Raw genomic sequence first — 17,281 nt, 5'->3', positions numbered from 1 at the left:
AAAAGAAACAAAAAAAGCAAGAGGAGATGAAAATAAAGAACAGATTAGAGGCCAACAAAAGAAATTATGAATGATTGAAACTAAAAGGAAGCAACATTTGAGATTATAAATCTAAATAAGAATAAAGCATTGTACTCACTATAGAAATCAACCAATTCTCATTTATCTGCACAGAAGGTAGAATATAATTACTGAGCTAAGGACTCACTGGGTTGGTAAGGGAAGGAAAGTCATTTCCACAGAAGAAATGGCATGTGCGAAGGCACAGAACTGTGAAAGGCATGTTACATCTGGGGGGTGGGGGTTGCAAACAGTGAAGTAACTCTAGAGAGCAGGGGAAGGTGCATGGGTCGGGTCACAAATCAATTTGTCTGCAACCTTAAGGAGTCTGGACATTGAAGTAGAGATGTCCATTCTGCAGTCAGACATAAGTTTGGAGCGAAAAAGAGGGGCTAATAATTTTAAGTGAGGTATATCAGGGAAATGTTTTAAATGAAATGTTAGTGTTGACTCATTTGATTATTTTCATACAGGTAAATAAAAAATCAAATGGACCAATTAGGTTACTATGGGTGAAAAAAGCTTCTATACTGACGGTCTCATAGGGAAGGAAGAGAGTCAGACAGGGAAATGGTAGTTAATGTCCACGTTCAGAAACAAAGTTATGATTGAAATGAACCTTGGACCTTCTTTTAGGAACAGTGCTTTTATGCAGATAAGGGCTAAATCAACAAAAATTCTACATAGGGAGAAATCCGATCAGCTAAGCCTGGCTGGTAAATTTTTCTATGAATTCGTCAGCTGAGTCTCTGGTTTCCCTTGAACAACTCAGGAACATAACGGGCCTGGGGGCATAAAGGTGTGGCGCGATGGCATTAGGGCTGTGTTAAACCTATGAGATCCTCTGGGAAACAGGCCTGGAGCACACAAACAACAGAGAAGAGAGAGAGGAATAAGTTCATGAAGAAATCAGTTCTATTTACCAAGAATCAGCTTGATGCTATACACTGCGGGAACCCGAGTTGCTTTGTTTGTAAAATAAGGAGTGATTTAAGGACATCTTTACCAGTGCCTGGCACTCCACAGGGAATCAAAATGCTTATAGGATGAAAAAGGAATCTTAGTTCTAAGATGATCAAAGTCACCTCCTTTGCAGCTAGCAAGCCCATTAGTGCCCTCTGGGCGCTAGGGCTGTTCTTGTGCACAAGGAGGAGGAACTAGGGGGAAATGTCATTAACTACACAGACTGAAGAGTGGCAGAGCAGTGGCTGTGCTGCTTGCTCATGAGGTGTTGCTTATGGAAATAAGTCTTGGCACTTTACAGTTGCACTATGGAGTTACAGCTGCTATCTGAGAAATATAATCAAAGCAGAACTCTGCTTACACGGCAACCAGTTCCCCTGCGTTCAGTCAGTTTTTTTCCCAGATGACCAATATTGTAAGTTTCATAGTATGTATAAACTTTTGGAAATATTTGTAAACATCTTATAATATACTGGCATTTTTGTTGTTTCTTTGTTGAGTAATTCATGGGCGTAGGGAATGCTTTATTAAATTGATTTCAAATTAATCTTTTTTCCTTCGGGTGCTCAGGAGAGAGATAATTGCTAAAATGAACCTAAAGACATAGCAGACAATGTGACTGGTGCCTGTCAGTTTACACAAATATTTTATTTCAGCACAGATTAACAAACTCAGAGCTTAGTTGTTTTTTTTTTCTTAAGTGGGCCTGGGAACATGTTCTGGAGTATTATCCAACTTCTCTTGTGTGTAAACTAGTGATTCTTGAATGTTAATGAACCCAAGAATCAGTAGAAAAGCCTATTAAAATGAGAATCCCTGGACCCCATTTCCAAATGTCCCAAGAAGATCTTGGATGGTGCCCAGGAATCTGCATTTAAATGAGCCCCTCTCCGCTCTGCTGGTCCTCCACCCCCCATCACTGTAGGTGAGGTGGTTCTTGAACAACTACAGAAAAACAATGCTAACTACATTCCACTTTGCTGCAAAGAAATTTCTCCCTACACCAGAATTCATTTCTGGCAAACTTAGGTTGAAGGAGTAGACCCCCCCAATCTAGGCCATAGCGGAATCATAAGCAAGTTCCTTAATAAGTACCAAGTGTCCTCTTCCAACGCTACTCTCTAAATTGAGTACACTACTCTACTTTAAAAAAAAAAAAAAAGATTCAAAATCACTTTATCCAAGCAAGCACCCAGGCAATCTTCCAAAAAGTGAAATAGAGCAGCAAAGGCAAAAACAAAAATAAAAACCCAAACAGTTATTAGAAGACAAAAATATTTGTAAAATATTTATAAAAGTCATAAAACAAACAAAAGGGAAGTAAAACTGGCAGAGGCGAGCAAGAATCCGTTTGATAGACATAGTCATTACAAATGGAAGTTTCAGATTCAACTAATAGTTACTGAGTTCTTAGAATGTGCCAAGCAACAGGACTGGAACTTTCAAATACATTCCCTCAATTAATCCACAAATAAATCTGTATGAAGTTATTCGGAGCCCCTCTTAATTGATGAAGAAATGAGAGATCAGAAAAACTAAATGATTTGCCACACAGTAAGAGAGATGGGACTTGATCCAAGGTCAGCTGAATCTAACCCCTTTCTATTACACCACACTTTCCCAAGCATAAATTGCTCTATTAATTTCATTTAAAAATAAACAGAAAACAATGACAGCTAGTATTCAGTGACACTTTACTAAGAACCAGGCCCTGTGCTAAATACTTTAGATGTACTAGTTTAGTTCATCCTCACAATCCATGAATTAGGTACAGACAGGAAATCTGAGTCTGGAAAATTAAATGATAACATGTACAGTGAACAACTCTACACAATCATTATAGAGACTGAAATTATGTCTAGTTTTCTGATATGGATCTAATATATCTAATCTTGATTACTTTTAGTATGATTTAAAGACTGTTTTTGAAATTTCTTATTGAAAAAATGATGATTTACACTAGTTTTTTTTAGAGACGCACAGTATTGTACTCTTTCAAGCTTTCATTGCAGCAAAACAATGAGGAGTACTTTATTTTCCTTTAAGGGATTCTAAATAAATGACTGAAAGAAGTCAACTCAAGCTGAACTACATAAAGTTCTTCCTAAATTTATGTAAAAGTCTATGAGGAGGTCTTTGTTGATCATTAAGTTGATTATTAACTGTTCAGCTCAATTTTTACCTTTGCTTATGATAAACCACTGGGTAGTTTTGTACATGGAAATTAACTTGGCCGAAATGTATGAGAGAGTATATAATCTGAGGATTAGAAAGATGATTTATGGGAAATAGGTATAGGGGAAAATCTAATATTTTACCTAATTTCTGCACATTTTGTGTCCCTTAAGAATTAAATACTTTCATTAGAACACTGGGATTATGTGTTTAGCAATCACCGAACATCTGGTGTCCAGCATTGGCTCAATCTACCAAGTGTCCAGGGCGTTAGGAAATCAGACACACTAACTCCTCAACATGTCCCATCTGTCATGATTTAGGTTCTTAGGGCTGGGGCTTTTTTCCATCTCTATAAGGCTTTTCACTTCCAAGAGAGACTTTTAAGGATACACACTGACTTAGTAACAAATCTACAGCTCTGGAGTTTAAATGCCTATTAAAAGTAGAGCTGCAAGAAAGAAAAGAAAGAAAGAGAGAGAGAGAGAGAGAGAGAGAGAAAGAGAGAGAGAGAAAGAGAGGGGGAGGAAGGAAGGAAGGAAGGAAGGAATGAAGGAAGGAAGGAAGGTGTGTGTGTGTGTGTGTGTGTGTATATATATATATATGCCTTACTGTTAAAGTGTACATCTGAAACTTATTGAATTTCATTAACCAATGCCATCATAAAGAATGGAAGGAAGGAAGGAAGGAAGGAAGGAAGGAAGAAAGAAAGAAAGAAAGAAAGAAAGAAAGAAAGAAAGAAAGAAAGAAAGAAAGAAAGAAAGAAAGAAAAGAAAGAAAGAAAAGAGATGCCCGAAATGTCAAAAAATGAACACTGCATTTACTATTGAGAGGCAACAGTGGAATCTAATCTTTCATTTTACATTCCAATTGAGGTTTTTGAAAGTGCTGGTCCTTCAAATATCATTCAATATTAGGCATGGGAAATTATTCTGAGAATAGAATGGTACCAGAATTTGTTGATTATCTGCCAACATCAAGCAACAAACTACTTCCGAGGGTCCCCCAGCTGAGGTTCCTTCAAATTCTTTTCGTACTCTGGTTTCCACATCTCTACAATTTCATTTTCTCCAAAAGGAAAAGAAAGATTGATCTGCATTTTCCCAGCTGTGAATATTAATAACTGTGAAATTAAGATGTAGAGTTATCTTTTTTTAAAATATTGTTATGTTTCCATGAAGTAGCTTTTCATTCAAATTTAAATATCTTCAACTAACACTATTGCTCCTTAATGCACAGATACATTTGAAAACCATGCTGAACAAGAGAATTTTAGTTCTAGCCTTGATTTTAGAAACCATCTTCAAAATCAGGAAATTTTTAAGTAAAATGGTGCAGAATTATCCTTCTCTTCCTCCACGCACCCATACACACCACACTACAGTAGCTTCATATTCACAGATTATCACCTGTCTTAAACTGAATTGCACAAGTTATCTAAGGTCCAGCATAGTACTTGACATTTAATAGGTGCTCAATAAATGTTTGTGGAATGGACTTGAGATAGACTGGGTTTATAATTTCTAGGTCCTATATCAGAGACTGTCAGATGGAAGCATAATGTATCAAATGAGATATAAAAAGGCTAACCATTACAATTTTAAAGTAAATTTTAGAAGAAAAGGGACAATATTTGAGTTAGAACAGTGTCTACGACCTCTCGGAATTACTTTTGACCATGCTTTGAACAAAATATGTTCCACTGAGAGAGTATGCTTCCTAAGTACCCCCTTTGATATGCCATTCCTGATTTTTAATGGCTCCCTCCACCCATAGAATGGTGAACAGTCCCTTAGCCAGAGAGGCAGTATAGCACTGTGATTTGGAGTACAGGCTCTGGATGATTCTCAGACCTACAACTTCCTAGCATGTGACCATGGACAGGTTATTTAACTTCTCCCAGACACATGCTGCACACCTATGTAGATGTAGTGAGATGATATATGCAAAGCACTTAACAGGTACCTGGCATACAGTAAGCGCTCAATCGATGCTGGCTATTAATAATCACAATTTAAAGCCTCAAATGCATTTAAAAAATTATCTATTTAACCAGCTTTATTGAGATGTAACTCATATACCATAAAAGCCATCTTTTGAAGTATACAGTTCAATGGTTTTTAGTATATTCAGCGTTGTACAACCATCACAAATTCCAATTGAGGTTTTTGAAAGTGCTGGTCCTTCAAATATCATTCAATATTAGGCCTGGGAAATTATTCTGAGAATAGAATGGTACCGGAATTTGTTGATTATCTGCCAATATCAAGCATTGTACAACCATCACAAGATTACTGCTATCTACCTCCAGAACATTTCATCACTCCAAAAATAAACACCATATCCATTAGCAGTCATTCACCTCTTTCCCCTTTTTCCAGCCCTGGGCAACCACTAATCTGCTGATTCTGGACATTTCATATAAATAGGATCATACAATATGTGGCCTTTTATAACTGGTTTCTTTCATTTAGCATAATGTTTTTAAGGTTCATCTATGTTATAGCATAGTACTTCATTCCATTTTTATGGCTGAATAAGATCCCATTTGTATGGATGTAGATATACCACAATCTGTTTATCGACTGTCATTTGATGGACATGGACATATAGATTATTTCTACTTTTTGGCAATTACAAATAACATCTTTGTACAAGTCTCTATGTGGCATTAAGATTTTGTCAAATGCTTTTTGTGTGTGTGCATGGAAATGACTGTGTGGTTTTGTCCTTTATTTTATCAATATGAAGTATTATTACATTGATTTCTGGGCGTTAAACTAATAGTGCATTCCCGGGATAAATCTCACTTGGTCAGGATGTATAATCCTTTTTATACGTCACTAGAGTCTGCTTGCTAGTGTTTTTGTGTTTATAATTTATGAAGGACATTGGTGTATAGTTCTCATGTGATGTCTTTGTCTGGAAGGTCTTCTATACTTTGGCCTCAACTTTTTTAACTAATTTTCCCAAAGGTTTGATTTGCATAATCTTATTTTCAAGTTCATCTGCCTCTCAACTTTTCTCCCCAATCCCTTCCCGAGCCCCATTCTACTCCACTGAGACTTTCTATACTCTGCAGACTCTAGTTGTTTACTAATACTGCTCCCCACTTATCCATATCCTATAAGACCTGTATCAAATCCCACTTTCTCTTCAATTATTAAGCCAATTTTGTACAGAATTAAGTGACTAGTCCATAATAGTATAAATACATAGTAAAAAAGATCAAACTCTAAGCTTTTGGTGGCTTTTTAAAGAAGAAAAGTGCTCCATTTGACATATCACCTTCTAGCTCTGAGATTAAGCATTTATTTCTCAAAGTCTTTCCTCCTTGGTGTTGCTAACAAATATTTATAATGCTTGTTGACTACACATCAGATACTACTTGAGGTAGTAAAGAGAAGCCTATGAGATAGACTTTAAAAAGAATGCTATCCTCCCCATTGCCAAATCTATATATATGACCAGAAATTGTCATCTTCTGAAACTAAAGCTAAAAAAATCAACACTGAAACTGAAAAGCAAATCAGCTCACCCAAAGAGATTTAAAATGTTATTTATTGTTCTAAAGTCCTTTTTAAATATTCTATACTAAGTAAACCAGAGACTTTTCTTTCTGAATCCAAATGTCTTTAGATTTGTATTAAGGCTTTAATTATATCTACTGAAGTAAGTAAACTTGTAACCTCATTGACTATAATATATCGAGTATGAGGCAATGATACACTATGAGGATAAGTAATCTGCCTGAAACCTAGAGAAAGAAATCAAAGAAAAATATCAAAATTAATAAAATGATACAATAGGGGTTTCTGCTTCTGGTCATAATGGAGTAACTGGCATTGGTCTTCCCCTGACACTGTAAACAACTAGACAAGTACATGAAATTTCTTTCTTCAAACTGTATATCAGACAGTATGGGACTGTGATTCTAGATATAAGAGAAACAGACAAGAGAAGACCTTTCTGCCAAAAGACTGTAGACTACAGCATGGGATGGGGAGACCAAAGTAGAACATGGCAGTGTTACTGAATTGATGAAACAGATCAGAGTTTTCAGAGGCTGAGGGGGCTAAAATGTGATGGGCTGAGTACCAAAGGAAGAGAACGAGGTCCAGAAAATTCCAAGGAAGCCCCCATGAGTCTTTGGCTGACTGCTAAGCTGGGAATAAATGGGGTGAGGCTCTATGAGACTAGATTAAGAACAAAGACCAGGTAATCTGTATGCTGAATAATTCCCAGAGCTTGTACAGGCTGGCAGACAGACACTTGGGTTCTGACCAATCAGAGAGGAAAAGACCTTGTTGAACACTGGGTGCCCTCAGTAGAAACTCCAGAAGGATCTCAACTTAGTAATCTGAGTAAATTTTAGTATCTCAGTAAATGATAAACTAGTCCTAATAAAGCTTAAAATTAAATGTCAAAAAGGTCAAGATGTACTGTAAGTGACTTAACCACCTGTCAGAAAAAAAAAGTACACTACTTTAAAGAATAACAAAATCCAAATGTTCAGTAATGGTCACAATGTTCAGCATGCTTTCAAAAAGTAACAGACATGAAAAAAGCCAATACATATACACACACATGCATGTATTTGAAGAAAATAATGGTCAAAGTTTTCCAAATCTGATGAAAGCTATAAACTCATAGATCCTTGAATTTTCAATGAACCTCGATCAGGGCAAAAACAAAAAACCACAGAAACACATCATAATCAAATTGTTGAAAACCAGTAAAAAGAGTATCTTAAAAGCAACCAGAGAAAAAACATTATGTATAGTAAAACAAAGTAAGAATGACTGCTAACTTCTCATTAGAAACAGCACAAGTAGATAAAAATCCAATAACATATTTAATGTTGAAAGTAAAATAAAATTAAAAATGTCTAATCAGAATTTTATATTCAGGAAAAAAAACAGTAATAAAAAATGAAAATTAGATAAAGACATTTTCAGAGAAACAAAAGCTGAGAGAATTCATCACTAACAGACCTGCACTATAAGAAATGCTAAAGATCTTTACGCAGAAGGAAAATGATATAAGGGAAAAAAAAAAAAAAGGAAGGCCAGAGATGGCAAGTATGTGAGTAAATGTCAAACAGTTTTTTCTCATGTTTAAAAATTTTCAAAAAGCTGGTTGAACAAAAAGAGTAGAAATATACTGTGGGTTATTGATGGCAAGTATGTGAGTAAATGTCAAACAATTTTTTCTCATTTTTAAAAATTTTCAAAAAGCTAGTTGAACAAAAAGAGTAGAAATGTACTGTGGGGTACATAACATATGTAGTAGTATATCATAGGAAAACAATAGTATTAAGAATAAGATGAGAAATGGAAGAATTCTGTTGTTATATTATATATAAAGGACACAATATATGTAATAGTCAACTGTGATTAAGATGCGGGTTATAATTACTAAAGCAACCATTTTAAAAAGAGGTGCAGCTAATAATCCAAAATAAAAGATAAAATGGAGTTCTTGATTCATCCAAAAGAAGGCAGAAAAAGAGGGGAAAAGGAACAAAACACCAGATGGGACAAGTAGAAAACAAAAATCAAGATGGGTGGTTTAAATGCAACCATATCAATAATTAATTAAATATTGAACACCAACCCAAAAAATGGACACACAAGAGTACATACGGCATTATTTCATTTATATGAATTCTAGAATCGGCAAAATTAATTAAAAGTATCAATGTTTGTCTGGAAATGCGGCTTTAGTCACAAAGAGACATGAGAAACCTTTTTAAAGTACGGAAAAATTCTGTATCCTGATTTCGATGATGGTTACATGAGTGTATACATTTGATACTTAAATAAGTGCATTTTATTGTATGTAAATTATACTTCGATGAAGTCTTTTTAGAAGTTAAAAAGAAAGTCTTAAATGGCAAAACAAAGATTTGAACCCAAGCAGCCTGGAAATGAGCATAATCATCTTACTGATTCACTATGCCACTTCTTGTCTGGCCTGAAAGATTAGGTCATCCATTGAATTAAGTTTCCAATATGTGACACTGTGAATTTTTAAAAAGAGCGCTCAGTTTTTAGACCAAAATATCTTTGGAAGAAAAAGTTAAATGCTTAGAAATCCTAATAGCTATATGATGACATCAGTGATGAACATTACAGGACAAATGAGAGATTTAGACCATGTTCCTAGATGAAGAGTCAATCATGTAGAGAAAGCACTTACTCTCAATCTAATATTGACAGGTAACAACGCCAATTAAAAGTCCAATGGACCACTGGTTGATTAACGATAAAAAGGTTAAAGCAGGGAAAGATACTTTAAGTACTTTATTTTAGTTTAAAAATTATGTACATTCATGCTCCAGTCTTTGGATATAGGACCAAGGACTTTTCTTTAATTATGGGTCCACCTATCCTTTCTGATTAAAACATATCCTTAAAATATTTTTTAAGATTTCTGGTTTCAGTTTCTTTAAAGTGGAGTGAGGACTTTAAAACATTTGCAAAACAATCCAAGCGCACACTCTAGCTAGATTTATATTTTCCCTCCAATTGTTTACAATTGTCTTGCCCACTCCTAGATGATTCCAGTTTCCCTTAGCATCTAGTCCTTAGCAAATCCTTTCAAAGAATTAGACTTAGTTTAAGTAAGAACAATAAATTATTTTACACTTACATTTTGGTTTACAGATATCATTAAAATTTCAAAATTACTGTAACAAGTACAACTAGAATAAAAGGTTTGGAAACAAACAAGATTAACTCTTGACAAACATAAAACTGTAATCTGTAACTATAAATTAACACTCAGGTATATTAATCTCTAACGAAATTTTTAAAGATGAGTCAGTTTAACCAAGTATCATTAACGGTATCAGGTGATGTAATCAAGTCCTTAGACCCGTGCTGTTCAACATGGTAGTTATTAGCCACACGTGGCTACAGAGCACTTGACCAGGTGCTAGTCTGAACTGAGATGTGCTGTAAATGTAAAATACATACCTAATTTCAAAGACTTCATTTTGGAGAAAAGAATGCAAAATACTGTGGTAATATTTTTATATTGGTCATAAGTTGAAATATTTTGGAAATGTCAGATTAAATAAAATTATGAAATTAATTAACTTTTAAAAAATTTAATGTGGCTAATAGCAAATTTTAAATGTCGAAGGTCGCTCTCATTCTATTTCTATTAGGTAGCACTGTCCTAGATCTGCAAACATCTTTTGTTTAATGGCGATGTCATCTGTGAAGTTCTACTTGATAAAGTAAATGAGATTCTCTTTTTTATCATCTCTGTTACCTGAATCCAAGACATTTTGGAGTAGCATTCGTTAAAAACCTCTCTAAGCAGACTTTTGACTCTTTATCAGGAATCAATAAACTATGGCCTATGGGCCAAATGTGGCCTGCTGCCTATTTTATTTAGTATGGCTGAAGAGCTAAGAACAGTTTTTGTGTTTTTAAATGGTTGAGGGGAAAAAAATCAAAAGAAGATTAATATTTTGTGATGTGTAAAAATTATATGAAATTCAAATTTTAATATCTGTAAATAAAGTTTATGGGCCTGCAGCCATAAACTTATACATTACCTATGGCTACTTCACACTACAAGGGCATAGACAAGCAGCTGCAGCAGAGACTGTATTGCCTACAAAGTCTATGTCATTTACTATCTGGCCTTTTACAGGAAAAGTCTGCTGACCTCTGCTCTATATCATCCCTTATAACTCATGGACCTGTTAATTGCCAACTGCACCAACAGGATCTGGTGAAATAATGAGAGGAGAGAGTTGTGTTTCTATTTTAATCTCTACCAGAGATTAATTTATAAACAATAATGCTTCCGCTATTATTGTTCTTGACTCAAGAAAGTCATCAGAACCCCATCCATTGGGGCAATCTCTTCTGGAATGGTTTTTGTTTGTGTTTGCTTCTGATATGTGTTCTTTTTATTTCAAAAGGTAATAGGGTTTTGTTTGTTTGTCTGGGTCAGGTTTTACACAGATGGCAATCACAAAAGTGCTCAGAGATCTGTGGCATCAAATGTGCGCCTGTACTTTGACATTCGTCCGTCTTCCAGCTACACGACCGACGCTGCCCTTTGAGGGTTTCGGTGCTCACCGCCCTTTGGCGTCCAGCCTCTCTGTGTAACATTTTCAGTTTTCTTTTAAACCTTCTACTCATTTGCAGGACTGATCCTCAACCCATGGTTTCCCAGATACCTACCTCAGTAGACCCTGTGAATGCAATCTTGTCTATGCCAATATGAGAAGCTATTGCTGCCCCAGCTGTCGGCCCAAATCCTGGCAAAATATTGATGACTCCTGGTGGAAAGCCAGCCTAACAAAACAAAATTGAAGGAAACGTGGGTTGTGATGAAGTACATTAAATCAGATATGCTCCAGTAGGCACCAACTGTATGGGAAGTGGGAGACACTCCTAAAGGCGGTTTCTCTTACCTCCTTGATGAGGGCTCCCATGTAGAGCGCGCTGAGCGGTGTCTGCTCTGCTGGTTTAATAACTACTGTATTACCACAGCACAGAGCTGGAGCAATTTTCCAGGCAAACATCAGCAGGGGGAAGTTCCACTGAAAGGAAAAAACTCAAGGTTGATAGATGAAAAATATTCCTCCACAACTTTGTTTTCAAGCTGTGACTTCTCAGATTTCTCAGACTAGTCCTCAACATAAATCTTGTCTCACCACAAAGTGTAGATGTTTGGATTTTTTTTAATTACTTCATTACGAATACAATAGGACTGACCTTGACAATCCAAATTACTGTATTCCAAGTACCCACCAAAAGAAATCTCATGGTGTAAAGAGAATCTTTGTTTTTTCCCTTGTTTTGTTTTGGTTTTTCATTGTTGTTATTCTACATGTTTTTAAAACTAAACTTTGGTTCCAGTAAGTTCTTGTGTATGAGAACTTTTTCTTACATTTGTGATTTTTACACAGAAATGTCAGACTGGTATGAAAACTCTTCAGTGTGGAAGAACGAGAAGAGAAAGTCCCAGCTGTGAATTACATTTAAGTCAATGCACATTTCAAGGTAGCACCTCTTCTTTACATATGCGTATTGTCGCAAAACACATGATTGCAAAAAAATTAAGATATGCTTTTATTTATTATTGTAAAGTATATCTTTATTTATTATGAATTAATAAATTATTAGTATGCAATAATTTTAGTTTGTCTTGTATTGTCATATGCTCAGGCATGAGGCTCAGCACTATCAGGTGTTGTTGATAATTTCATTAAGAAAGAAAACAGAAATCCTGGTCCCCTGGCTTCAGCCCCTGACCACAATGTGTTTCTGCCTGAAGCATCTCAGCTGCCATCCTTGAAAGATTCTCACTGGCCCTGGCAAGCTTGCAAAAATATACAAGTGTCTTGCCTTCACCAAACACCCAATTTCTTTTCCCCTTAGTTGTTTATAAACTTGGGAGTCCACAGTGATGTTTTAATTCCATCTACAGTATATAAATCTTGGTTGCTGTAATTGAGCTGGAGCTGGCTGACAAGCAGCTCTTGTCCTGTCAGTGAAAGCTGCAGCTCTGAAAGTCTGGGAAGGGCAAGAAGAGCAGGTTTGAGTTCCTGCAGTTAAGGTGACAGACCTCACCTTGCTCTGATCCAAGTGGGATTTCTTTCCCTGGGTAGTTTAGGAACAGAACTTAAACCAAAACTCTCATTTTTCGTTTTCATTCTCTAATAAATTTCACAGTAACCAGGAGTTTGTAAGTCATTAAAAAAACAAAACAAAACAAAACATTAATACCGCTCAAAAAGCTTTGCCCCCAAAGCCAAAGATTATCTTGACTTAGTCTCTTGTGTTTTGAGAAGAGAAACTTCTTGACTATAGTGTAAGAGTTTAGTTTGAACCTCCCCTGAAATCCTTGCCAGAACTATTAGCTAGTATTGTTGCAAGTTTCGATGTATGGTGCCAAGGCTGTGTATGGGAGAGAGAGAGAAAAAAGACAATGTTTAATGTTTCAATCCAAACACAAAGCACTGCATCTATTTCCCTTTACAAGACACACAACAGCCTAGCATGGTTTCAATTATGACCGTGACGTTAATTGTACTGCTGTGTCTTCTGTAGAGTCTTCTATCTTCGATTCTTATGAAAAGAAACAGTGGGAAAGAATGGGGATTAAAAGACCATATAAAACAATATGCCTGGAAAGATGGTGAGTCACAGTTTTAAAAAATAAACAAGCAAATATAACAAAGCATTAATTTTCCATAAGCCAAATGGACATCCATAACCAAGGGGCAGGTTATTAATACACTGGGGTTGGCTTTGCTTATTTTAATCATGAGAATTCCATGACTTGAGAACTCAACTCCTGGTAACGGAGCTGAAACCCTATTAACCTGTTCAAATAAGCATTTGCAGGGAGGCTGTTAAAGATATGTCAACAACATGAGCTCAGTTTTTTTCCCCCAGTAATGGAAAACACACATCGCTGAGGTCCATGTTTTATGTATCTTTAAGAGAACTGGTTCAAGTGAAAATAAATTACGAGGCGCAAGGAGATATACTCACTGGGATGATCTGTCCACACACTCCGATGGGTTCGTGTCTTGTAAAGGTAAAATAGTCTCCATCTGAAGGAAATGAGCATGGTCACTACCACAGAATTCAGATTACAAGAAAAAAAATGCAGAGGGAGAATTTGGGTGAAGGAAAAAAAAAACTATAAATAAAGTTGAGAAAATATCCTCCTCAACCATGTATGGAAGCTGGTAGACCTAGCACTTGACATAAGGTATCTCCAGATATGGCTCTCAGACACCCAAGCAGAGTGCTGACCTCGAAGGCAAAATGCAGGACAAGCTGATGGCACTAGAAGCAGTCCTGGGGAAGGGCAGGGAGGGGGCTGGGAGAGCTGGAAACTGGAAAATATCGAATATGAAATTTTATATTAAATACTAAAATGATACTTATATGTAGAACAGTTATTCGATTTAAAAACTGAGGTACCTCAAATTTTAAATAACTTTATAAAGTATTTCTTAAAAACGAAGTATAATGCTATTAGGTAAATTTGAAATGCTAGGCTACTGGAAAAAGTGAGGAGTAAAAGTAAAATCTATTCATTATTCAATCCAGGCATCAAAATGCACTTCCTGGGCACTGGGTGAATGCAGGAATATGTAGGTCTATTTCAAGAAGGCAAAAAAAAAGTCCACTTAAAGAATGTTCCATCAATAAACCAAAGCCTCTGCCCTCAAACTAGCCATGGAAATAGGGATGATTTAAGAACTTTGTTTTCCTTATAAGAGCAAAAGGAAATTGAAATAAGCACCCCAGAAATCCAAACCAATTCTTCTTCAGGAAAATGCCATTACGTTTATCAGAATTCTTTTAAATGGCTAAGTGAAATAACCAAAGAATGACTGGTTTTTAGCATATGTCTTTTCATTTCTGGTACTGGGCAAAGTCTTTGTTTTTCCCTCAGTTGCCAGCCCTGATGTTTGTTTTCTCTCTCAAAAGCTATCCCCCTGGGAAAGTGAAGGCCCTCAGTTAATACTGATGAAAAGTGTTACTATTACAGATAGGGATGAAGGTGGGGACAAGAGGAGTGTGTGGGCTGGGGAAGAGAAATGATGTGATTGTTTATCATTGTCTCTCAACACATCTGAATCACTAATATTCATTGCACAGAATCATTTGAATTAAATTCAAAATTATACATTTTAAAATAATTAAAGGTCTTCCTCCCTCCTTCCTTTTCGCCCTCCCTCCCTCCCTCACTGTCTCTACTGGACTTCTTCCCAGAATTAACAGCTATCTGTTGCTGGTGTATCTTTTCAAAGAATTTTTTTTCATACAAGTATATGTAGCATCCTTTTATTCCCCACCCTACCATTTTTTAAAATACAAATGGCATCACATTATTCACAGTCTTCAATATTTTTCCAATTTTTCTTTTTCATATAAAGCTAACATATTTGGCTGCTGAATGTTATTGCACTGGCTCAATAAATAATGGTACTACTTGTAAACTATCCTGAGGGACACAGAGATTGCTTTCAGTTTAGGCTATTATAAATAATGCTGTAAACAGTTATCATTTTATATATCTTGGCATATCTGTGGAATTTCATGGTCTAAGCATATGTGCATTTCGCATTTTGAGAAATCTTGCCAAATCACCCTTCAGAAAAGTTACACAATTCATAATTCCAACAACATGGTATTTTTTCCTACCCTTAAACACTGGGATTTTTCAAACATTTTAATTTCAGTCAACCTGACAGGTGGAAAATGGCAATTCTTTTTGATTTGTGTTTAATGATATATGGGTTGAATATCTTTTTATGTTTACTGGCCAATTTCCTTTTCCTCAGGTTTATATCCTTTGCCATTTTTCTATTGGGTTATTCATCATTTTAGTCACTCAAAGAACTCTATGTATATTAAGGAAATTAGGCCTTTGTTATGAGTATAAACAAAGTTTTTCCCTAATCTGCTGCTTGTCTCCTAATTTTGTTTTATGTGTATTTCTTTAAATGGAAGAAATTGGGAAGTAGGCAGCATTCAGCAAATGTAGGAAGGAAATGATTGTAGACTATATCTCTATTACAACAACAACAACAAAAAACAGACAATATGTGGAAACTGTCCACAGGATGGCTGTAAGAAGTCTGAATAATGTTTTAAAAATCAAATTAAGTATTTTAGTTTTGTATGCAGACAACTTAAGATTTTCATAGAAATCATTCTTTACAATAGTCCAAATTACTAGCATTATTCAATTTATAAACCTCCAGAAAGGTGTTTCTTTTTTTTTTTTTTAATATTAATACTTTTAATGTTTCACATTGTGGGTTGTTTTTTTGTTTGTTTGTTTTTGTTTTTTCCCAGAAGATAGAAATGTGATGTCAGGCTCTTCTTCCAAGGAAGGTCTTCTATGAGGAGCAATGACACCCATCAATAGGCTAGAGTTTCATCTTCAGGGAAATCCCTCCTAACTAAACTCTACAATTTGGCTAAGGTGATGGATTCAGGTAGATAATCACAGACCTTAAAATCAGAGTGTAAGATAAAGATGGAAGGCAAATGAACTGAGGAAAAAAAATGAGACTGAAAAACTGAAGAACAACACAGGTGTTTGTTTAGCAGCAAGTGTAGGAAACTGGAATGGTTCAGAGAAAGTCCACAAGGCACTTGCACAAGCATAGCATGGTGATTCAGTAAGCATTTCCACACACATTCTAAGTCCTTAAGAATTTAGTTATATTACTTACATAATTTTGCAAGGTACTGAAGAAATAAAAGAGAGAAGAAGAAAATGTAGGCAAAATCTTAAAAAGCTGACCTCATAAGAAACTGAACTCAATTCCATAATTGTGTCCCAAGAGACACTGAGTCGTGGAGAATGAAAACTTCTTTGGATAAACTGTTTATAGACTGTACGATTAGCTAAAAGCTGACACAAAGAAAGGGAATGAAGAATCTTCCATCCCTACGGTTCCTCTAAGTAGTTAACTAAGAGATAAAGGGTGGTTTTGGTGCTTAAACTCTTCCCAACAGAGATCTAAGTGAAAGACATAAGGAAAGGGCCTTAGACCTTGAGCTCAGTCTGCATTCTCATCTGGTCACCCCTACTCTGACCTGGGGTGCTTGGCAAACAAAGAACTGTGCTTTCCATGTGTACCCTTGTCTAGGGCAAAAGGTACCTCAGAGGTCCTTCACAGCTATTATAATCTTGTCTCCAATCTCACCAAGTTTCTAGACTAAAGTTACCCAAAGGCCAATTGCTCAAGAGCCATCTTCATAATTTTTGCTGTATCCAAGTATCACTTACTCTATTACTTAATAATTCTGTTAAATCAACTCATCTTTTAAAAATATGTAAATAGCTACTTGTCAGCCTCACCTTAATGAAAATCTATGAAACAACTGGTTGTATGAGCTAGCAATACTTTCTTCTAATGTTTTTCAAATCTAATAATTAAAATAAAAAATGTTCACTACTTTATTATATAGAATCATCTTGCCATGTGGTATATAATACTGTACTTCTCAAATTTAAATGTGCACACAAAGTATCTGGAGATCTTGTTAAAATGCAGATTCTGAATCAGTGAGTC

The 17,281-nt window shown here is 35.7% G+C and overlaps 1 protein-coding gene across 2 annotated transcripts in view; it reads right to left on the bottom strand.

Annotated features, from left to right (window-relative positions):
• Positions 1–17,281, bottom strand: part of ALDH1A2 (aldehyde dehydrogenase 1 family member A2) — an 88,953-nt gene that overhangs the window by 22,556 nt on the left and 49,116 nt on the right. For both annotated transcript variants that reach the window (XM_015596092.2, XM_006920324.3), the window contains exons 6-8: positions 13,728–13,789; positions 11,639–11,767; positions 11,406–11,519 (exon numbers count right to left, since the gene is read on the bottom strand). In XM_015596092.2, the coding sequence (XP_015451578.1) occupies positions 11,406–11,519; positions 11,639–11,767; positions 13,728–13,789 (305 nt within the window). The remainder of the gene's footprint in view (positions 1–11,405; positions 11,520–11,638; positions 11,768–13,727; positions 13,790–17,281) is intronic.

This window comes from Pteropus alecto, unplaced genomic scaffold (assembly GCF_000325575.1).
Source record: "Pteropus alecto unplaced genomic scaffold, ASM32557v1 scaffold86, whole genome shotgun sequence".
NCBI classification, from domain to species: Eukaryota; Metazoa; Chordata; class Mammalia; order Chiroptera; family Pteropodidae; genus Pteropus; species Pteropus alecto.
This window is presented reverse-complemented; position numbering and strand designations above follow the sequence as displayed.